The sequence below is a fragment of the Sciurus vulgaris genome (genome assembly GCF_902686455.1).
Source record: "Sciurus vulgaris genome assembly, chromosome: 12".
In the NCBI taxonomy this organism is placed as follows: domain Eukaryota; kingdom Metazoa; phylum Chordata; class Mammalia; order Rodentia; family Sciuridae; genus Sciurus; species Sciurus vulgaris.
Window position 1 is genome coordinate 41,833,545 of NC_136473.1, and position 24,126 is coordinate 41,857,670.

At 37.8% G+C, this 24,126-nt stretch overlaps 1 protein-coding gene across 16 annotated transcripts in view; it reads left to right on the forward strand.

The window, feature by feature from the left end:
• LOC306641041 (uncharacterized protein) overlaps nucleotides 1–24,126 on the forward strand; it is a 250,247-nt gene that overhangs the window by 24,509 nt on the left and 201,612 nt on the right. For 4 of the 16 annotated variants that reach the window (XM_079105874.1, XM_079105871.1, XM_079105877.1 and 1 more), the window contains 4 exons: nucleotides 5,290–5,568; nucleotides 6,222–6,424; nucleotides 7,686–7,811; nucleotides 9,799–12,865. The exons of 1 other annotated variant lie outside the window; for it this stretch is intronic. In XM_079105874.1, the coding sequence (XP_078962000.1) occupies nucleotides 5,290–5,568 (279 nt within the window). In that variant the 3' untranslated portion in view covers nucleotides 6,222–6,424; nucleotides 7,686–7,811; nucleotides 9,799–12,865. Of the gene's footprint in view, nucleotides 1–5,289; nucleotides 5,569–6,221; nucleotides 6,425–7,685; nucleotides 7,847–9,798; nucleotides 12,866–14,884; nucleotides 17,796–24,126 lie in introns of those variants that run through there. 11 more of the 16 variants (XM_079105873.1, XM_079105884.1, XM_079105885.1 and 8 more) reach the window with 11 other exon arrangements.

Genomic DNA, 24,126 nt, shown 5'->3' on the forward strand with positions numbered 1-24,126 from the left:
TGATGTGACTCCTTTGTCAGAGTAGGCTACATAAGTATTGTCTCTTACTCTGAGCTTTTTTCTTTCATTACACTGTTTTCCAATGAAAGTTTTTCATTTTTTTTTCATTTGTTGTTTTTTGACAGATGTGATAGTAGAGTGTATTTTGCCATACTATACATACGTGGAATATTTGAATTAGGATCCTGTTCCTGTGGTTTTATATAATGTGGTGTTACGCTGACTGTGTAATCATTCATGGGCAAAGAAAAGTCATGTCCACTTCATTCTACTGCCCTTTCTATTTGCAACACCCCAACCTTCCCTTTTAGACAAAGGATTAGTCACCCTTTGTGTAATCTCCCGGAGTTCTATTCTTCCCCTCCCTACCCTTCTTTGTTGTGGTTTAGCATCCATATATCAGAGAGAATATTCAGCTTTTGGCAAAGCATCTGGCCATGTCCTGGAGGCAGGTTAGCCTGGCCAGGTGGATTAGTGCCTAGTTCTATGTCATGCCGGCCAGCACCACAGCTGTGTGCTGGGATGGGCAGGTCTGATAGCGAAGCGGCAGAATGGCATGCAAGGCAGTGGATCAGCAGCAAAGCTGTGGGCATAGTAGTCCTTAGTTTCATTCTCCTACTTCCAGATATTGTTTTCCCAGTACCATTTATTAAGGAGGATATCTTTTATGAAGATATATTTTTGTCACCTTTTTCAGTGTCAGATGAGTATACTTGTGTGGTATTCTCTCTCTGTCTTCTCTTCTGTGCCACTGGTCTCCTGTCTTGATGTCAAAGAATGTTGTTTTTTAATGATAGTTCTGTCACATAATTTAACCTGAGGTATTGGGTTGCCTCCAGTATTGCTGTTCTTGCACCCACTTCCACAAAACATGGCCAATACTTACTGGGTTATGAATTTTTAACTCCTTATAATTCATACAATCATCTTAGATTTTGGCTAACAAAAAGAGGAAAATGATGGCTGGATTGTCAGCTTTCCACTTTGGAAATCAAGCTACTGTCATCTTAGAATTTGCAGTGAGAACCTCTTTCGACCTGGCAGCTTAATCCTCTGCTTAATCCTCTGACTGGTCTTACACCTGGCACAGATCCTACCTTCTCAGAAACCAGAGTTCTCTCTGTTCACCTCTTTTTCCTTCCACACATAGAGATGCAGACATAGTTTATAGTATTCATTAGGTAAATATGTCATCACTTAACAGAGAAAAATATTTCAGGGTGTAGCCCTTAAAAATGAGGGTAGTGTTCAGGCCACCTGTGAAAAATAAAATCAAAGTAGTAATTTGAATTTCAAAGTGTAGAATACACTTGGTGTGCTCTGTAGTGACTTTGTGGTATAATTTTGAGAAGACTTCTGCATTCAAAGGAGCTCAAAGTAAGATCTATGAGATTGTGCATTCAGTTCATTTACTGTCAAAGACACTACATTTGCTTCATGGCTGCAATGATTGAAACTTGTTCCCTAATTTTCTCCTCTTTGAAGACACAAAAGGAAGATTTAGTACTAGCTTGACTAATGAACATTCAAAGCTGCCCCTCTCCCTCAGAATCAGCCAAAGAAAATCAAGTAAACATATTTGACACAGATAACTAAAACATGTATTTCCAGTTTTTCATAAATAGTGATGCTTCTCATCATAAATTTTTTGCTTCTCATTTTTCCTTTTCCCTTAACTTGATAGCAGTGCTTCTAAAGTGCTACAGATGTGTACTTGTATTTGCACATGCCTGAGTGTGCATGTGCATGGAAAGAAGTATCCTTAATCCAAACATGCCATGTAGGTGGAATTTTTGGTGTATGCATTTGCAACAACCTAGGCAAATCAGTACAGGTAATACAGAACAAAGAATCATGAAAAGAGTCACTTGATTATCTCAATAGTTAGAGAAGCACTCTGTGATAAGAATCCACATGAGCTTAATGAAAGAATTTCTTGAAGAAAGTAGGCATAGAGGAATGAGCGTCAACATCATAAATGCTACACCCAAGAGACTTACAGCCAACATGATACTGAAGGTGCACAAATTGAGAGTATTTCCTCTACGAGAAACAATGGGGTGTCCACTCTGCACACTACTATTCAATTTATGGCTCCAGAGTTTAGCCAGAGCATAGAGAAAGGAATGTAATGCAGTTGGGAAAAAAGTAGTCACAAGTTCCCCTCTTGCAGGTTAAATTGTTCCATACTTGGAAAACCAAAGAGACTCCACCAAAATACTCAGAATTGATAAAAAATGTCAACAAACAGCAGGATACACAGTGAATAGCTTTCCTGTACACCAATAATGAACTCCCTCAGCAACAAATATGGAAAACCATCCCATTCACATTAACATCACAAAAAAATGAAATTAGTGAGTTACCAAGGAATAATCTTAACTAAGAGGTGAAAGATATCTAGGATGAAAATTGGAAAACACTGTAGAGAAATAAAGAAGACACTGAACTTGGACAGAAGTTCCGTGTGCATGAATTGTAAGGCAGACAATGTACAAGAGACGTTGTATCAAAGTCAAAATCAATTACAGATTCCATGCAATCCTCCACAAAGCATCAATGTCATGTTCCCCTGACCTGGAGAAAACAATGCTGAAAAAAACTTTGGGCCACAAAGGACCCTGAAGAGTTCAAGCCATCTAGAACAAAATTACTGAGAGAGGCATCACGACACCTGACTGACTTCCCGTTATATTACACAAACATGCTAAAAACCAGAATGCATGTGGCATTAAAAAAATCACACTGGGCAGAGGAATAGAAGAATGGAGCCCAAAATAAGACTCCTACATACACAGATATTGAATAAAGGTGCTGAAAATTTTAGCTGGCTGAAAGAGAGCTTTGTGAACAAATGGTGCTTGGGAATCTGGACATGCAAATTGAGATAACTGAAACAATTGTTCTTTTATCTCACTTTGAAAAAACTCAATATAAAAGGCATCAGAGATATTAAAGGAAGACTGAAGACTTTGAAATTTTGCAACCACTTTTGAAGGGTACTCAAATGACTCAGGAAATAACAGGAAGAGTGTATAAGTTGGAGTACATCAATTGAAACTTTCTGCACAACAAAGCTCTGTGTTTGATCTCACGTAGTGAAGAGAAAACACAGAGTGGGAGAAAATACTTGCCAGGTGATCATCTCCTGATGATTACTATCCAGAATATATGAACTATGGAAAATAACTTAAATGAAGAAGTAATCCAATAAAAAAACTGGGGTTATGATCTGAGCAGACACTTCCCCCATGGAGAATTACAAATGTACGATAAAGTCACGAAGGAAGGCTCAGTATCTTTACCCATCAGGGAAATGTCACTCAAAATTAGGTTGATTCCCTCTCACCCCAGTCAGAACGGCTCTTTTTCAAAAGATAAAAACTTTGGAAACAAAGGAATTTGAACACTGTTGGTATAAATATCAAGTGGTATAACCACTATGCAAAATTATAGGTGATTACTGAAAAAATGAAAATGGGAATGACTGTGATTCAGTCGTAGAACTTCCAAATGGACACCTGAAAGAAATTCAGCATACAAAGGAGATCCCTGCAATACCGTCACTATTGTGCCACTGCTTACATAAGCCAAGTAAAGAAATGAGACCAGGAGACTGTGAAAAAATAAATGGATAAGAATGAGTGGAACATATGTACCCATGGAGTATTATGCAGCCATAAAAATGGATGAAATTGTGTCATTTTTAAGCCTATGGTTATACTCAAGATTATTTTCAGAAAAATAGGAAAATAAAGGAAGGAAATGATTGAATGTTTATCCTCATCTGTGGGAGTTTAAAAGGTGATAGAAAATAGAAAGGTGACCTAAAAGTAGAAGAAGTATTATGCAATGGGGATGAGACTAGGGGAAGCGGAAGAGATAAAGAGTAGGAGGGATGGTGGTTATGATTGGAACAGTTTATATGCATGTACAGAAATGTTAAGAGTGAGTCATTAACTTGTAAAATGAATGTGAGTTTCTAATTATTATAGAAGATTTTTTTTAAAGTTTTTATACCCTTAGGACCTTGAAGGGAATTTGAGGCAACACCTCATTTTTTCTGAAGGCTTAACAAGGGGTTTTAGAGTCACAATATCAGCTTCAACTGCAGACCATGTTCCAAGAAGTTCCTGGATTTGATCTTACCCTAGAATGCTTTTTTTCAGCAATATTTGGCAAATTGAAAAGTAGAATGGATGCCAATGGGAAACAGGCACTTGAATTCAGTAAATGCTAGTTTCTTTAAATTTTATACTCTCTTTTCCCCTTAGCTCTGACTCCAGTGGTACTTCCTGCTGCTCCATAGCACGGGCCGCCTTTTCTTCACATTACAATATCATTTAGATCACAGACCTTGAAACCCTTCCTGTCAGTCTAGTTAAGGACCTCCCAAATTCCTCTCAGAGTTCCATTGACTGCCTTTGATTTTATTTAATCAAGATTATTTGGCTTCCTCTTAACTCTAGTCCAAAGGTATCCTAAAGATGGTTGTATATTTTGCAATAGAATGTCAGCAAATAAGTATTTCTATCAATACCACTAAGAGTATTGCTGTATGATGAACCACTTGAAAATCCATTCTTTGAAAGCAGTGTTTATTGTGCTCAAATCTGCAGTTCAGGCATGCGTGAATGAGGTCACTCAAAGTCTTCTCTTCTTGAAATCATCTGTGTGAGTGCAGGTTGGCTTTGGGGACCAGAACCATCTATCGTCTCCTAAATCCACACGTCTGTCTGTTGAAGCTGGCTCTGGTCTGGTCCATCAGCATGGTTGTCACCTAGAACATGTTATAGGAGGTCTCCCTGAGCTCAGAATATGGCTTATGATGTTTGAATCCATATTTACAAAATTGATTAGCCAAGAGTGTTCTGTTCAAACTCTTGGGAACCATTTATTGATGCAGGTCTGAATAAGTCAGTGTGAGGTCCATAAAATGACTTTAGAAAGAAAGAGAAGTGAAGATGGATTTAAGAGGCAAAGGTCTTCCACTAAGAGGTGACATTCAGTTTTGGATGAAGAAAAATGAAAACCAGTCCTAGAAAAATAAAGGTCCATGGTCAACTGTGATGGGTTGTGAAAAAGTGGTGCGTGTTAGGAACTGGTTTCTGTGCCTGCATATGGTTTTCACTTCACTGATTTTCAGAGTGATTGACTGGAACACATTTTCAGAGACCAGATTACATTGTATTTCATTGCAACTGAGTGCAAGTGAAACTTTGTTATTCAGTTTCCGTGAGGCTGTTCTCAGCCTACCATGTTCATTAACACATTATTTTATTTATGCAGCTGGATGATCTTAAGCAACAACTTGAATACTCATCTTCGCAGCATGCACATCTAAACATGGAAAATGAATTCCTGAGGCAGGAGGTTCTGTCTCTAGAAAAATTAAAAATGGCGTGTGGAAAACTGGAGGAAGAGAAGAAGGAATTAGAAGAAAAAATATTAACCCTTCAGTCTCGGGACAATAATTCGGTGGAAATTGATCCGAGAGGACAGTACGAAGCAGCAAGTGAAAAGACAGAGAGGAAGAAAACATTGGAGGAAGCGGTGCAGTCTTTATAGGTGAATTTTTCTGTGATGTGCTTTAGTTCATTCACTGCAACATGTATCTTGGATGTCTATGTGGTATGTGGTTCCTCTGTTCCCTTACAGAAATTTGTTTTCAAGGTGTCTAGAAAACAAGAGGCCATGGGATTTCCCTGGAAATAGTACAGAGCTCATCATTACTGGAACTAAGTTGATCCTTCAGAAAAATGATTTTCCTGCAAGAAAATCATTGGTGGCATAAAGCAAGAATAGTACGAGGGAAAGAAAGGAGAGTGATATAGAATAGGTATTTACTGACAACCTTATGTTGTTAAAATTTTGAACCAATCGTGTTATTCTCTGACATCTGATTACAAAGTGATTCACAGCCGAGGATGTACCTCAGGGAGAGTACTTAGTTGCCTATCAGGAGCAAGGAAGGGCCTGTGTTTGATGCCAAGCACCACACAATACAATAACATAAATGAAACAACTAAAAGGTGACTAGAAGAGTGGTTAAAATCATTTAATTAGGCACATTTAATACAGCTGATATAAATGGCTTAGATTTAAAAAAAAAACTTTTTTCACATTTAAAAAAATGCTTATTCACTGCCTAAAGAAAAAATGCACAGTAAATTTTTATATGATACTTAATGTCTAAAATATATCCTTTTAAATGGATTCAGGCAAAGATGTACTTACACCAATTAAGAGAACATCATGACGCTTCCATGAGAAGGCAGATGAGGCTGAACATCCAAGACATGAAGGCCAAACTTTTTGACATGAACAATCAAGTTTACGCTTATAAAATAGAGCTGGAACAGTATAAGCGGCTCTATTTAGAAGAAGTGGACAGGACAATGTCATTGTCTGATGAACTGAGCATGTGAGTGAAATTAGTATCATAGGAAGTACATTAAGCTGATATATTTGTCTGTAAAGAATAACATTTCATGAGTCACTGTCATGAGATGATTAGAAGGTACAACTCGGCAGACTAAGTTTGAACTATATTGGTGGTAAATAAACTTACTTTTAGAATATGAGTGCAGGGCCCTTTCTATATTTCCCCACTTTTGGGGTTTATGTCATTTGCATCTTTCTCAGTAATGTAGTTTTATTGCTAAAATTATCACTTAATCTTTAAGTATTTATCTAATGTCACGTTTAATATTTTACGAGTGACATGGTTACAAATTCTCTTGATAGCATTCTGTCCAAGAAATCTGTCAGTAACTACATGAGAAAGATTATAACTAAAGCCCAAAGAGTTGCTGTCTGTAATCCTCCTCCTCTGGGTGCATTCTGGTACTTGGCCAATGAATTTTCCTTGTTTGAGATCTTTCGTATCATCCCTAGAGTGTCACTGGAGGCCATCTGTCCTTTTGAGTTTTTCAAGTCTACATAAACTCATACTTGTGATATAGGAAATGGTTAACATGCAATGAAGAAAAGAATAAATTGCAAAGTGGTTGAAACAAATTCCGTGGTCCAGTGAAAGGGTCTGAATGGAAGACAAAGGGTTGTTCCCCCCTCAAGTGCCTTGCTAAGGATGTTGTGAGATCCTTACAGATCTGTTGTGCAGATCGTGAGAGCATATGTTTGACAATGTCTTTGAGGGGTACATCTTCAAAGTCATAAACTGTTTTCACTAGATACAAGTATTACTGCCTTGACTTTTTGAGTATTTTTTTGCATATATTTAGGCAGCATATCATGGTGTTTTAATACACACGGTATTAGAGTAGGTCATTAGAGCCACCCGAATCGGTGTTTGCATCATCTCACAGTTACCCTCTGAATAGTGCACTGCTAGCAGCATCTTGCAGGGTCTTAGGAGTGGAGAACTTCCAGAGGGCAGAGGTGACACCTGTTGCCCACACTTCATTGATAGCGATTTCTCCCTCCCCCTCTGTTTGAGTTGTGAGTTAGTGTGAACTATTAGTTTTTCCCCCTAGGAATATATGTAAGTCATTCGAGCCATTTGAAACTTAAAATTAACTGTACATGGTAGGTCTGCTCTGACACGTTTAGGATTAAAACACTGTTGAGTGGAAAACTCCATTTACTCTCATGGCACTTTCTGAAGAATGCAGTTCATTTAGGGGAAATGAGAAACTAATGATTTTGTTTTCCAATCTTTGCAGGACAAAGGAAAGACTAGTGGAAGTGAGTAACGAACTTGCAAGACGTTGTAATGTTCAGGAAACATCAATGATCCTACTGCACACCAGCCGTGTTGAAATAACAACATGCAGAACTGTGGCTGCAAGGTGAGTTGCAGTCTCTATTTTCCTTCAGGTCTCAGGTGTGTGATAGAATTCTTTTTGTTTCATTTGGTAAATTACAGAGTCATTCCATTGACTTGTGTATATGAAGTGAAGGTCACAATAACCCATGAGAATGAAGAAAGAACAGAGAAATTTGTCAGATGTGCCAACATACTGTGTAAAAAGATTGACAAGGGTGGGTTTTAGGGGAGATGTTACAAAACAAGAGACTTGTAAAGACTTTTAGCCATGATTCCAGAAAGTAAAATATTCCCATTAGTATGAGTAGAGAATTTGTTTACCATCTCCATTTTTTGCAAGGCTAATCATTCTGGACTACTTCCATTATGAAGTGCTGTCTTAAAATCATTTTGTGGTAATGTTAAGGAAAATGAGTATAATGATTATGGTTCTAGTCTGTGATTTCAACCCCACTGTTTATTAACGCAGTTTTTTCTCCATGTTCATAGCATGAAGTATTTATTTCATCTCTTAGCATTACATGAAATTTACTCCCGTCATTTAACAACTTTTTTGTATTACTAGATTACCAGAGACAGGTTTTGTTCATTTGTACTATAAGGATGTACATTATTGAATAATTCTGGGATGCTCTGTTTTATCGATGAGGAGGTATTGTAGAGCTCTCTTGGTGCCTTATTGATTTTTATGATAATATGTAAAAATAAAAATTAGCAGGAAAGATATATCTCTCATAATTTTATTGTAGAGAGAATTGTTTTCTGATAATACACTTTTTTGAAAATGGTTACGTAAAGTTGAGAATTGAACCCGGGGTGTTGTTCGCACAGGCTGCCACCGATATACATACCATTCTCTGTTAACTCAAATTTTTAAAAAAGTACTCCAATTTCATGAAAGGTAACATTTGATGGTTTAACTAATTTTATGTTCCAGTGCTTTGTGCCTAACAAATTAGAAGAAAAAAAAGCAGAACAGAAAAGTCAATGTTTAACTCGTGTTCTTTGTACTGCGGAGGGAGCACAGGTCCTCAAGCTGGGTAGTGAAGCTCTCAAGTGCTGAGACACATGCCAGGCCCACGAGTACATTTCATAGTCATCGCTTTTGGAATGGCATTACAAACACTCACATAAATTTTGGTGTTTTCATTTCAGTAATTTTTCCTTGTTCTCAAATACCATTTTTGGTTCGTATTTTCTACCCTAAAGGTGACAAACTAGGTGCAACACAGTCAAAGTCAGATGCCACAGACTTTAAGAACTTTCATGATGAAACATTGTATACAACAGACTTTTGATTTGTAGTTTTCTTCAACTGAACAGACTGGTTTGCATCTCCAAGGCAGTGCCTGTCTTATCTGAATTGTAGTTCTTACCACATTATCCTAGCATAACGCTTACTACTCAGACATCAAAGATAGATGTGAAAAGCTTTCTTATTCTCCAAGTTAAATGCTCTGTCTTCTTTCTGTCTTCTGGAAGTTGGAGGTAATTCTCAACTTCCTCTAATTCTTTTCATTTTCATTTAGTATTTTCACAAGTTGTTTAAATATGCATTCATTCTTTGGGTTCGCTTCCCACAAACTGTTCCTTGGGCCTTTGGGATAAAATACGTATGTTTTATGATTATATACTATCTGATGTAGAGTTCTTTTATGCATAAGCCATTTGCAGTTTAACGTTGAAATTCACACATGACGACTTCTTTAATTTTATTATATGTGAGTGTATATTTATTTCCTTATAACAATTGAGTACTCCAGAAAAAGAAGCAATGATATCAAATTTTTCTTGACACCATGATGAGTTAACCAAATATATGTAAAGTGTAGAAAGTGTGTATGTATTAGTTAAATTTTTTTGAAGGAATGCTTTTCTAATACCATTTAGAGTAAGATCCAGTGGACTTTCAGTGTACCCTCTTGAAGTGAGTGAGATTATATTTGTATTTGTTATGCCTTACCCTTGTTGATTTCACTATATTTCTGTTTGTAACATCTCCCTTTCAGCTCTACCTCTCTTCCAAGTGAGCAGTATTTTGAAGAAGAAACATCATAAAGCCAAGGAAGAAGAAAACCTTTCCGTAAGTCTCTGTAATCAACCGTCCATTTGCTGGGTTGTGGTGTGGTGTGGTAGGCAGCAAAGGACACTTTATTCCCCCCACCCCCATCAGAAGCCAAAAGGCAGAGTGATAGAGACCAACCTACTAGCTGCACTGCTCAAACCTAATCCTTAAGAGGAAGATGGGCTTAGCCATGAAGCCACAGTGGGCTTCCAGATCCTCCATCTCAGATTGGACACTTATTCAGTTTCCAGTGGAAGAAGCCACTACTCAACTGGTGTCCCAGAAACAGGATGCTCCCTGCAGACATGGGAGCAGAGCCACACATTACCATAGGCAGATATATCTTTCAAAGAGAGATGGAGAGGCAAGCCAGGGCATTCAATGTGATCCGTCCAGCCACTAGGTAAATCTCTCCTTTTATGAAGAAGGTGGAGGGTCCAAGTTCTTACATGGAAGCTTGAGGCTAGGGAAATGAGTTTTCTGCTACCATTTCTGCCTGGATTTAATTATACTTGAAACGAAGGCCTTGTCTGTGTATATCTGAACACATGACTAGAAGTATGGTAGACAGTAAAGAGAAATTTGTTTTGTGCTTTGAATTTTGATATCATTGATTTCACCACATGGATAATTCCTTTGTGGATTCATTTTGGGAAACTAAATCTTACCTTGAATAAATAAAGAAGTTGTTTAAAAAGAGAGCTTTCTCACTTTAAGCTTGTGTGGTTCAACAGTAGGGGTTCATCCTTTAACAGATACCTTAAAGTATCTGTGCTTGATAAATAGGGAATAAATGATTGCTGCTACTAGAGATCCTGGTATTTATTTGTATTCCTTTATTTTATTCAAAATACTGAAACATCTTACATTGGAGAGTTAACCTTTTATATCTCATGACTGAACATTTTGACCCTCAAGACAAACTTTTACATATGCATTATCTTAGAACTATGTCTAAAAATCTTTTTTCTTTACTGAATATGACATTAGTGACACCCTGGAACTGTAGGCCAGAGTCTAGAGCCATTTGGCTTTGTGACCTGTCAAGCTATCATCTCTCTGAGTCTCCTTTGGCTCTTGTATGTAAAGAGATGCTGAACAAAATGCTTTTTTACAGCCTAATCATTTTGGTGTTCTGTTTAGGTGCTGTATTTCAATTGTGGAGTCTCATTTTAAGTGTTGATTCTTTTAAGATTTAATGCTTGTTTTTTTCTTTTTATAGGTAATAGTGAAATCTACGAACCAAAACAAGAACTTGTAAATCTGGGATATAAGTTTAAAATCATTTGCAGAAAACCGTCTGTTTTCTTGTGATATAATGAACCTATTGGAAATTCACATTTGTGGTAGCATTTTATTTGGCTTACTCTAAAGATGCTTGTAGTAGGCCTTAGTAAGGTGAACTTTTCCAAATGAGAATATTGTGTTCCCAAATTCTATTCTGAGTATATATAAATTTAATATCATTAGGGAACTCCAGGGTGAGTTTATCAATTATCCAAGCTGCATTTTGCTGATAAATATGCATGGGATGCTGAATTACTTGAAGAAAAGCATAAAGTTAGGACTTGAAACAACTCATGAAAGTGGACATTTGAAAACTTGTCACAGTGGCACCAATTTAATTGCCCTTTTGTTTTTGCTTTTAGGAGATAGTAAAGAAACCCATCTTGCAGGATGACATTGAAGATTGGTCTTCTGATTATATAAGATGATTATTTTATAAAAGACTTTCTAGTGTATAAGACACAGCAGTGTCCAACTGTATATAGTGGCCAGTTTTCTTCATTTTTACTTTGTTATCTGTGTTGTAGCTCAATATGGATTTGTGTTTATACAAATTTTATTGGTATGATTTCATGTTAAACCTCATATCTATGTGCTTGCTTATGTGAAAAAAGAGGCACTATGAGTTTGATACCTTTCTAAATTAAAAACAAATAGAACAGTGCTTTCAAAGTTTTGCTAAATATGTTCATTCCTTTTAACAACGTTGAGTGTCCCTTAAGCTTGTGTGTTTTTCACTACTCATGCTTTGGTGAGATCTTTATCTAACAGAATAGGACAGTGATGAATGTTGCAAGACATTTTCTCTCGATTTTTCCTGCCTAATCTGTTCCAGGAACTGTATTAAAGCATTCCAGAGGGAAAACTTCTGAATTTCTGTTAAAGAAATAGTTTGATTCAATGGGATAGCAAAAATTGGATGAAAGGGACTTTCAAATACTCTTTTCAAGTTTTAAATTGTCCTGGTGAGACAACCACTCTACGCTGCCACCAAGCAGGAGAAAACTACAGCCTTCAGTGCCCAGGACCTTCAGATAGGCCCTTGGTTGTCCCTTGGCAGAGCAGCCCCTCCCTTAGCTTGTCCCCGCTCCCTGCTTACTCCAGAGTTGAGGGTGTGTATAGGTCAGTGTAGATTTCATAGTTAGCACTTAATAGATCAATTAGAATTACTGATTCAATCAAAATTATCTTAGTAGCTCTCCATATTACGTGTCTTTTCTATTCTCTAAATAGTGCGTATAGCTCGGTGGTTTCATAGTTAACATTTAATAGATCAATTAGAATTTTCCACTGAATCAAAGTTATCTTTGTAGTTTTCCATATTACATGTCTATCCTATTACCTACATATAACTAGTTCTAGGCTCTGAAACTCTTCTTTTAAGGCCACATTTTAAAATGATATTCCCAGAGTTATAACTCCCTTTTCAATTTAGCATTACAAATAATATTTTTATTCCTTACACTGTGACACGTGTTGCAGTGAGGTCTAGTCAGAGAACTGAAACCAAGGTAGTTCGTAAACACAGTGGAGCAAATTTAGATTAATGTATTGATGTATCATTTTCTGAAATGATCTATAAATAGCAAATGTCCCTTTTTTGATTAATATATTTTATGTTAAATAAGCTTTGTTAAATATGTTTTGCTCATTTCATCAAACGAGAAATAGGACAATATAAACATTCTTAGTGAAATAAACATCCTTATTTATTTATGCTCTCTAACATGGCTCCATGGTCTCATTCCTTCTGCTATTGCTATGTCATCCACTTGCGTATGGTGTTAGAAAACAAACGTATCCTCCAATTCTGTTTTGTGGCACCAAAATGCACACTCCTGCATTTTGTAGTAGAGTCAAGTCAATGCACTTCATCAGTTGTCTCCTGACTTGTGCCAGTTTAACATATTGTCATTTACTATCCTATGGGACTACCTTTTATCATCAGGAATACTCCAAATAACTTATCCTAGAATAAAAAAGGTTTTACCTGTTTGGAATTAATTCATCCTCTCCTCTTACCACTTACCCTCCTCAGCCCCTTGCTCTGGCTTCTCTCCACCTTCACCACTTAGAATTCCTTAAGAGTTCTTCCTTGCCTCTGGCTGTTTGCATGTGCTTCTTTGTTCTTCTGGCTACTGTCTCCTTACACTTGCGGTATCCACATACACATTACCTTCACCAAAAAAGGCTGCAATGTTGATGGGAAAATGGTTTCCAGGTTTTATCTGAGTGTTCCAGTTATGCTCTTTTCAGATATTTCCATAGTGTCTATGACTTTGTGTGAAACTTGCTGGTAGCACACTTCTTCTGTTGTAATATGGATTCTTGAGCAGTGGACCCTGATCACCTGCAGGTAATCACTCCAGCACCTGTCACACTGCCTTCACACATTCTTGTTGAATTAATGTACTAAGAATGGGGAACCAGAAGCTCTGATACAGAGCCAGAATGGTGACAAATCCAGTGAACAAACACTGGCAAATTATTTTTAATCATAAGATTGCATTTTTTCAAACATACGTGTTTTTCATTCTTATTCTTTCACCTTTATCATTGCCTTGCAGAGGTGGATTTAGGGAAAGGGGAAGGAAGGTGCCTCTGAGGCTCTGGCCTCTGCCAAGAGGACATTTTTGGTGTGTGGATACAGGACCAGGAGCCCTTGGGATCCTCCACTGTCCTGAGGATGCAGTTCCTGTGCTTTGGGCAGGGGAGGTCTTGTAGGTCCAGCTGCAGTAGATCCACCAGCTGGTATCTGGATTATTGCTCACAATATCCAGAAAGCTGTAAGGGGGGTAATGTAGTCAAAGGAATCAGCATTTGCACACTCCTGGCAAGAGTGGCATGAACAACAGAGATGGGAGAAAGGCAACAGGCCTAGACCTAGAGGCAAGGCACCTGAGATGCTGGCAGGGGGTATGTGGGAGAAGGAAGCAATTTCCAGGCTGTGCCCAGCGGAGTATGCACACAGGGGGGATCTGTCCTCACCAGGGTACTTGGCTTTAGTGCCTTTAATTCAGCCCGATTCCTAGGAGATAAAAGCTTGGAAGGGGCTAGTGCCTAGCCCATCTTGATGATGAACCAAATAAAAACTGGGTTTCCACCTACTGATCATTCACCTGATAGGGCACTTTATTGATACTTGAAAGTATGCTACCTAGTAAAATGAAGTACACACAGCATCTCATTCTCCATGTCCTCATTTACAAACTCATGCTCTATATATAGTAGAAAAGTGTCTGAAAAAATATTTTCCATAATGCAACAAGTGCATGACTATAATTTCCCTGATTCAAACCAATATCTATTAGTGTACACCCATGTATATATGTTGTTCACTGTGGAAACTTACAAATCTCTGGGAAATTTGCATTTGTTTATGTACAATTTGCTTCCCATCTACTTAATTAGGGGCTCCCTTTTCTGTCCTCAGTTGATTCTCTTTAATATTAGATGCTTTTTCTCAGGACTGATCAATGGGGCCATTTATCACTTCAGAACATCCCAGCCCTTTTTGAGACAGGGCCTTGGTAATTTTCCCAGGCTGCCTGGAACTTGCCACCTGCCTGCATCAGCATCCCGGTGTCTGGGATCATAGATCTCTGCCACCATGGCCACAAGCCACCTACTATCTATGTCACAAACCCAAAGTGCTTGATGAAATACAGACTGAAAATTTTCAGTAAGGGAAAGGAGAAAACTGCCAGAGCCAGTCACAAATGCCTTCTTCTTGTTTTTGTTAGCAGGACCTTTGGTAACAGGACCTGAAGCAAGTTGGCCGTTGTTTTTGTCTTCTTTTTGGGAAATGGAGGATTGAACCCAGGCACTGGCATGCTAAATCCATATGTGGAGCTGCACCCTAAGGATAAGGGCAAGTATTCTGAAATTCAGTTTACCAAAATAAAAATCAGAATACCCTGTGTACCAGCAAATTTTAGCTAAATCAAAGTGCTTTCAAAATACTTACAGTGTTGAACTGAGATTGTGGCTCTGTGGTGGAATATTTGCCTTGTGTGCATGAGGCACTGTGCTCAATTGTCAGCACCACATACAACACTAAATTAAAAAATAATTATAAAAAATACATTTTTAAAAAAATTTACAATGTAGAGCAGCCGTGGAAGACTATATTGCCGTAGTCTGCATGACAGTTAGTTCATGAAACCAAATGAGGGGCAGTGGGGGATTAGAAAGGACAAACAGACACAAGTAAAAACTATGGGACCCAATGGATATTACAGTCTGGAGGAGTGCAGTGACCATGAGCCAGCTCAGTACATTTATTGTATAGGTTATATCCTTGAGGGATATATTCAAGAGAAAATTTTTTCAAGCCGAATGAACGACATAGGTATGAGCATTATTATTATTATTATTATTATTATTGGCTTGTGCCCATAATTTTCTACCCCCAGGAAGCAGGTATGGGAACTTCAAGGTCAAGAACTTGATAGCTCCATAGCTTCCTTTTGAGCAGGGTGCCACCATAGCAATGGGGCAATCTTAAACAGTAGGTTAGCACTGAATGTTCCTGGGTGAGGCATCACCTCTGTCACAGGACGTTCAAGAACCATAATTCAGTCACCTCTCCTGACAACTCCCCCTTTTTTTAATGTTTTCAGTGCAAGTGATGTGCTGTTATTTGATGTTCTTACATTTCTTCTCTGAAGACACAGCATCCTACTGTTATAACAACAGAGAATTACTAGTAAACACATGATGCCAAAAATGTGACATGGAATGTTTTAACATATCTTCAGGATTAGAATCATTTAAATCATTAAGTATTTGTTCAGCAAGCCATGCAGGATCCACAAGATCATTCCTGCTCTCTGAATATCTTGGGTGATATGATGTAACTCCATAAGATCTAGACTGTCATCATTTCTCTGACCAATGTCCCTTAAAAGATTTTTAACTTTTTCCCAATCCCATTGGGAAGTGTAATTTGCAGCTGCAACACATTTACAGCCAGCAGGACAATGAAGCTTTTGTCTAAATTTAAGTGTGGCAAGCTCATATACTATACTTTTGACAGTAGCTTACAAAGCTTTTAATTTAGTCTTGAGCTTTGCGTCAACATTTTCCTGATTTTGTCGGGCTTTGGAAGTATTTTGAGCTAAATTATTAAGAAAAATGAGCATTTTTGAATACTTTTGGTTAAGGATATCAGAGTGTCATGGCAGAGACAGAAACAAATATTGAAGTGACTGCAAGTACAATATGATCAATAATAGCACACTGGGAATTATTTAGATGGGCATATCATACTTGAACTCCAGCATCAAAATACCAGGAATCTGAAATGGTAGCTGGGATTAAAACAAAGGAGGGTTGAAGTAACACAGGCATTCCTTATTCTTTATTACACCTAGTAATGCAATTAGATGATGTTCATGATAAGTCACTGGATATTTTTCTCCAGTTCGTTTTACTTTTCTGTTTTCAGAAATTAAAACATAAGGAGATTGAACACAGGCCTGCAGGCTATAGCATGAAGCCACTTTACAGCTTCTAAACAATAAAGGGAGGTTATGCAGGGAGATGCTGGTATAATTATTGAAATCTACGGCAGCTATCAAATGCCATGGGTCTTTTTGCATGCCACCACCACTGAAAGTCAGCACATTACTAACAAATCCTCCAGGAGTCATAGATCCCTGACACTGTTGTCTCATCAATTCTGTGAGAACAATCCAAAATATATCCACTACTTCCAGGGACTTTATGTCATAGGGGCAAAATATTAGCACATTTCATGCACTTAGGGAATGTGCTCAATTCTGCTGTAGTATGACTAGGGCAATAAGCTATTGGTGGATGCTCCATAGGAAACATAGTTTTGTCATTGGAGAGTCCCACTTTTGTAACTGGACGTACCATTTTAAGTCCCAGGGGCCTGTGAAATTGACTACCCTGGCTTCCCCATGTGCTGTCTTCCTCTGGGTTCACTTTTAAACAGCCAGCGTGTTTATTGTGGGACCAACATATAGATAAACTTCCCTATACATGTATAATTAAATCCAGTTGAATGAAAAGTTGTAATAGCTTTATCTGAAAAACCTTCCATCATTTGAGTATCATTAGTAAATACTGGAATGGATTCTCCAGTCCACATAGCTGGTGTACTAAATGTGGATCTTGGAAATAAGTCCAGTAAGTTTCCCCATGAACCCTACTTGACAGCTTAAAATAGCCATCATAGCAACAAACATGGTGGCTAGGGACTTAGTGCCTCCCTGCTGTTTGATTATCTGCTCCATGTGATGTGTCAGATTCTTCAGTTGTCCCCACATTGGCAGTTTGGCATTCTGGGGATGTGGAATTTTCTCTGCATTCTTCCTCTTCTTTCTCAGATGCTTCTTCCCAGTAGAGATCAGTATCAGCACCTCCGTTCAACATTCAGTCTTTTGAACTGTGGTTCCAGATCCTCCATGGTGGTGATGAACAGCACGCTCAAGTACCCAGCAGGATGTGGTGCACCTTCTAGAAGGACTCAAGCATGGCCTCTACCCCACATTATTGCTGTAATGGGTCCATTCCATTGTCCTGTTTATAAGTCTCTCCACCCAATTGGCCTGACCAGTTTGCTACAGTAGAAGACGTGTCAGTCAGCAGCAGTGTGACCTTTAGCATCACAATATAAAAAATATTTTTAAAAAGAGCATGATTCAAATGACTTTGTGGGGTTCTACTCCCCCCTTTTTGTTTTTGTAATTATAATTGAAGAGACAAGTGAGCCCATTCTACAATGACTTGACCTTGAGGATTATAAGAAATGTCTTCAGTGATCAAATGATACAGACCACAAAACCATTAAAAAATTCCGTATAGCTGGACCATTATTGATTTTAATTTGTAGCGGGTGGTCCAGCACTGCAAAAGCAGCTAAGCACTGAGAAATGACTCAATGAGTATTTTCTCCTCTTCAAGCAGTGGCAAAAATAAAATGAGAAGTGTCAATAGTAACATAACATAACACTCTACCAAATTCAGGGATGTGAGTCACATCCATCTGCTACAACTGATGAAGCCACAAACCACAGGGATTAACAACACTAGGTAAAACTGGAGTGTGTATTACACAGTGAAGACATTGATGAACAATTTGGTGAGCTTGTTCTTGGGTAATATGAAATTCCTTGAATAAGCTGGAGCATTCTGATGGTCTAATTTATGAGAGGATTGAACACAGTCATAGGGAGACAAGTTCTGACAAGCTGCAACAAGATGATCAGCCATAGCAGTGCCCTTGGTTAAGGGGCCTGGACATTTGGAGTGAACGCTGATGTGTCCAATAAAACAAGGATGCTGACTCATTTGAATTGTTTTTGTAAAGTATGGAATAAATGAAATAACTCTTCTAACTGCTTATATCCAATGGTGGCTGATTCAATTTGCATAGTGACTCCTACTGTAGAGTCACTAACACTGAAGGTATTAACTGACTTGTTAGCAAAATGTAGTCAAGTATCAATGAGAGCAGAGGCATATGGAGTCTGCCACACTTTAATATGAGCTGGAGCCATCAGTAAGTACTGTGACTTCCTTATCAGCTGAGTGCCTACAATTTTGGGGAAGATAAATGAGGTTATAATTGCAAACCGAAAAACTTTATCATGAGGGTAATGGTTTTTTACTTGGCCAAGAAAATTTTTAAAAACTACTTGACAATCATGTGAGGATTGCCAAAGTCAATTTTGTTGTTGAACTGAAAAAGTTACCACAATAAAAGAAGGCTCAGCTTCCACCAATTGCATGACTTGATTTCTGCTTTAATAATAAACTGAGTGACAAAATCATGAAATGGGGTTAAGGTTTTATAGGAGAGTGAGCAAGATTGAAGCACTCAATAACTCCTAAAGAAGCCATATAGCCCCTTTAGGGGTAATAGAATTAGGAAATAACACGTATACAGGCTCCTGTGAATTAATTCTAGTAAGCTGTGTAGACTTAAGAGCAGTTTCGACCTTTGCAAATGCGGCCATTGCTTCTGCCTTGAGCTGTCAAGGAAAAGCCAGGGAGGGATCTCCACACAGAATATCAAATAAAAGGCCAAAATCTGCAGTGGACAGTTTTGTAGGCCAGGCTGTATCCAGTTAGTATCTCCCAGCAACTTTTGAAAATCATTGAGCATATGCAAAGCATCAGTTCAATTTATAAGTTCTGTGGACAAATCATTTGTCCTTCAATTAAGCTGCCTAAATATCAAAAAGGAGAAAACTTTTGTACTTTTTCAGGTTCTATGCACAAGTCCATTGTGGTAAGAGAGGTTTCCAAATATGCAAAACATTTTAAAGCATATCTGAATTAGGATGAGCCAAAAATAAATGTCATCCATGTAATGAATAAAATATGCATCAGGATCTTGCTCTTGCACCAGAGCAATGGCTTGATCTACAAAAGTCTGACCCAAGCTAGTACTATTAGCCATTCCCTGTGGCAAAACCTTGCAACAGTATCTTCACTGGCTCTTTAAAGTTAATGACTGGAACACTAAAATGCAAAGCGCTTACAATCAGCTGGATGTAAAGGTATAGTGAAAAATAATCCCTTAAGTCTATTATGATTTAATAAAAATGAATAACTGTAGGAAAAGGAAGTCCAGGATGTCATGCATCCATTAATTCCATGGTCTGATTAATTGCTCAGAGATCTTGTAACAATCTCTGTTTACCAGACTTTTTAATCACAAAACTAGGAGTATTCCATAGACTTAAAGTAGATTCAATATGACCAGCTTGAAGCTGTTCTTGGACTAGTGTGTGAACCACTAAAACTTTTCCCCTGTGAAGGGACCATTGGTCAACCCAGACAGGATCATCTGCCAGCCAATTAATGTTTTGTGCTGTCCTCTGGGTTGGAGAAGAGCTCAATGCCCCAACAGAAAAGGATGATCAGGCATATACCCTAATCCATGCTGTCTTTCTTGAGAGGATTATGCACAGGTGAACACCTTCCTTGTTGGTTTTCCCAAGCCTCTAGTGGGGATAAATCCTTGAATATGTGATATCTAGCCTTTTTCAATAATTGCTCTTTTGTAGTACCCCAAAATTTGACATGAACTGGTTAAGTTTGTATTGAATTGTGGAACATCAAACTTACCAGTGAACTTCTTCAGCTCTGTTGCATTAACCTATTGGTCTAAAATGCTCTTTGAATGATTTTTTTACTTAAATCTGATTTTATAACCTCAAACATCCATTGTCTTATTGAATTGTGCAGATAGATATTCAGTATGTTGACATATTTACTATACAGTATGCAAAAAATCAGTCATTAATATCACCATCATTCTCACCAGAAGATTAAAGATATCATTATCTTTAATGATAAGCTGTCAAGTTTCTGGTGGCTGAAAAAAATTTTCAAAATTCTAACATTTTCTTGAAAATTTGGAATTCTTATTGCAAATACTGTTGGGTTGCTTTCCTTGAAGTGACAAGCTCATTTTATTAAAATTTGAAAAATTTTCTCCTAAATAAATACTCACATTGGACTAACCAGTCTTTTAATTTAAAAATGTTCCATGAAATATGGTGGTCAATGGTGCTCAGTTGCACAAGTTCTTTTATCTCAAAATAGTCTTTGTGCAGCAGGAGTACTTTATGCATGTTTCTTACAGTAAATAGTAAGAGATACATATTTTAGTTAATATTTAATAAAACTAAGAATTTTTACTGCTATACTGCTATGTTAAGATTCTCTCTCTTTCTCTCGATGGGTCTTGCTATGTTTCCCAGGCTGGTTTCAAACTCCTGGGTTCAAGCAGTCCTCCTGCCTCAGCCTCTCAAGTAGCTGGTAGTATAGGTATACATCCCCATGTCTCGCTGGAGAGCATTCTTAAGTGAAAATGATGATTTCTTTTTCTGTGATTGCCTGGCAAAAGAATATGACAACCAGCACAGTTGGATAACTACACTACCAGGGGTGCTCAGAGCCGGCAGTTTGACCCATCATTGTTTTTGTGTCATTGTGGTCAATGGCACAAAAACATCTCTTTCATTATGAGCAGAATGTGTGTCCAGACTTCTTAGGGACTAAATTGTAAGCGCCATGATTCTTATTCTTCATTTCTCTAAGGTCTGTGTTTGGTGCACAATAGGTGGTCAAGAAATACAATGAATTGAACTAAACTGAATGAGAAAGATAACGTTAAGTCAAGCAATAGTTAATGTGGGAAAGCAGTGTGTAAATTAATAATCCCAAGGCCAGAGGTGAACTCTTGAAAAACAAATTGAACTTTATAGAAAGGTACTACTGTGTGTACTGCTCTTGAAACTCACTTTCCTCCTCCAACCCCACCTGCCCCAACTGGCACCATATTGGCCCACGGAATAAAATAACATAAAGCTAAGTCTTGCATTCATGCTCTGGCACCTAGCTAGCACCAACATCTCTACCCACACCTCCTAAATTCTTCATCTGGTCCTTAAAAATAATTGTTGATCCAGTTCCCATCCCTAGGTAGCATCTTTTCATTATTCCTTAGTCTATTTTTCACCTACCTATAACATTCAATTAAAATACAACATTTTCATGACCTAGCTATCTCCTGGTGACCTGATTCCCTTAGTGATGTATTACATTTCTGGCCAACTCTTTAGGAAAGTTTAGGTCACACACCTGAACTTTTTATAAGCAGATTATCATCAATTGTGTGATAATTGATTCATGTGATAATCATACCTCAATAGGTTTCAATTTTTTGGAGTGTAGAAATTATCTCTTCCATGATGAGTCTAAGAAGGAAATAAGTTCTATGTATAGATTGTGAATCAATAATTAAAATCTCATTTTTCTTGCAGACTCTATGGTGTTTAATATGGAAGGGGCTCAATGTCGGTCTTCAATAGACCTTCAATCAATTTGTGGATTAGTTGAATGGAGAATGATTACTTACAAAGTAGAAGACTTGAAAGTGTTTATCTGTTAAGTTTGAAAAAAAGCAAAGCCACGAGAAGTTTGCCACATTCCAATTTTCCAACTGATTTGCATTATCTTTTATTTGCCCATCATAATAGACCCACGAGAAAGGTACAGTGTGCAGTTAAGAAGAACTTCTGGTCCCACAGATAAACCTACTTCCCATTTCATAACTTTTTAAATAATATAAAATCAAATTTTCTCAGAATCAATCATTTTAATACCCTGAAAAGAGGATTTTATGAAAAAATTCTTTGAGACACTTGCTGAAAACTGAGATTTTTGCCATTAGTTATACAAAATAATCCAGCACTTAAGGAAAAACAAACCTCCCATAAGAACTTGAAATGAAAATATTTATGGTACACTTATCATTTGTCAGACATGTTGATCATATCACTCATTTAATCCTGCCAACAAATCTCCAGTATAGGTATTAGTATCTCCATTTGAAGAAAAAGGAACTGATAATTTGAAAGAATAAAAAAACTTGTCCAAAATCACAGAGCCTCTGGGTTGTGTGTTCTGCACTGGGAACTATTGTGGTTTGAATCTCAGAGCCACTTTCTTTCTTGTTCCACTTTGCAAAGCAGCTTCTTGATTAAATAAGAGGTCAGATAAATTGCCTAATGAAAAATGGAATCATTAAATGTGTAATAAGCTACTATGTGAATATGAAATACAAGCTTCTAAGCTTCTTAGTAGTTCATAGATTCTTTACACAAAAGAAAGAAATGAAACATTCTCTGGATGAAGTGTGTGTTTGGGGCGTTGTGGTTATTTGGAAGATAGGTGATGCAATCGCCAGCTTTTTGCTGACTCAGAAATGTCCAGCAATGACAACTATAAACAGATGGTCCCAAAGCTCTATTCCTTTTGGGAACTCTCTGACCTCAACCAATCTACTGTCATGGCATTGGATGCCCTTTTACCTTGTCAGCCTAAATTTTGAAATTACTGCAATTAAAAAACAAAGTCAGGATCACTCGTAAACTTTATAAGCAGTCCTGCCTCTGGGATACAATCATTTTGTGCTCCCAGGGATTATGATTCCTTTGCTAACAAGTGGTGTCAGAGCTCCAAACCTGATCCTCCAGGTGCTGCCTGGTGTCAGTTTCCCCTTGCACTGTAGGTGTGATCCACACCATTAGTTTAATATTTCTCTGTGGGAAAGATGCTAAGAGACAGGATCCTGGATAATGTCCTGGGATTTCCAATATCTCTACAGGAAGTTATTTATATCTGACATAGGGCTTTCCTTTCAGGATTTACTCTAGAGACATTTGGGAAATTATATGTGTTTGCATGCACAGAAGCATTTCTTTTTAATTTAGTGAGTCTCTACACATACACTGCAGGGTGCTTAAAAACACAAGCTTCGTGTGTTTGTGGAGAACACAGTACTCAGGCTAAATTCAGAGTGGATTGACATGTCTGTTGCATATTAAAGGGTATAAATAAGTTGGCAAAAACCACTGAATGAACACACTCTGTAACATCAAGGCATAACAAATTGATTCAGAGAAGAACAGAATAGTTGAGGATGGAAAAAGTGTTTCTGTGCTGAGCTACTAATCCAAGTATGGGATAGGGTTGCTACCTTTTGTCTGAGTATCCCAGAATGTTAGTTGAGGGGACCCATGTGAAATTTAAATGGTCTCCATAGCAACTGCTTAGGTGCTTGATGACTGACAACAGTGGATAAAGCTTGCATGCCCAGGTAGACCTGGGATCCTAGGTCATTTAGCAAATCTCTGTGTTTAGCAGAAACAAATTTCTTGATTACCTTTTTCAGCCCACCTATCCATAGCTGGTTGATTTGCTTCCTTTAACCAACCTTCCTTTGTACGTTCCTGGATTAAAATGACTTAAGGTCAGACATCAAATTTTCAGCATTTATGGATATATTAAAGGTAAGATCTCCATAAGTACCCAGTGTTGAGGTTTTGAGAGTTACTTGTTTGGAGAAAGGTGGAGATGTGAAGATTTTAATGACGCTTGTACTTCCACCACGTTCCCTCCCTTTCTTTTCTCAGAGATGGATTAGGGTTAAAGCTGG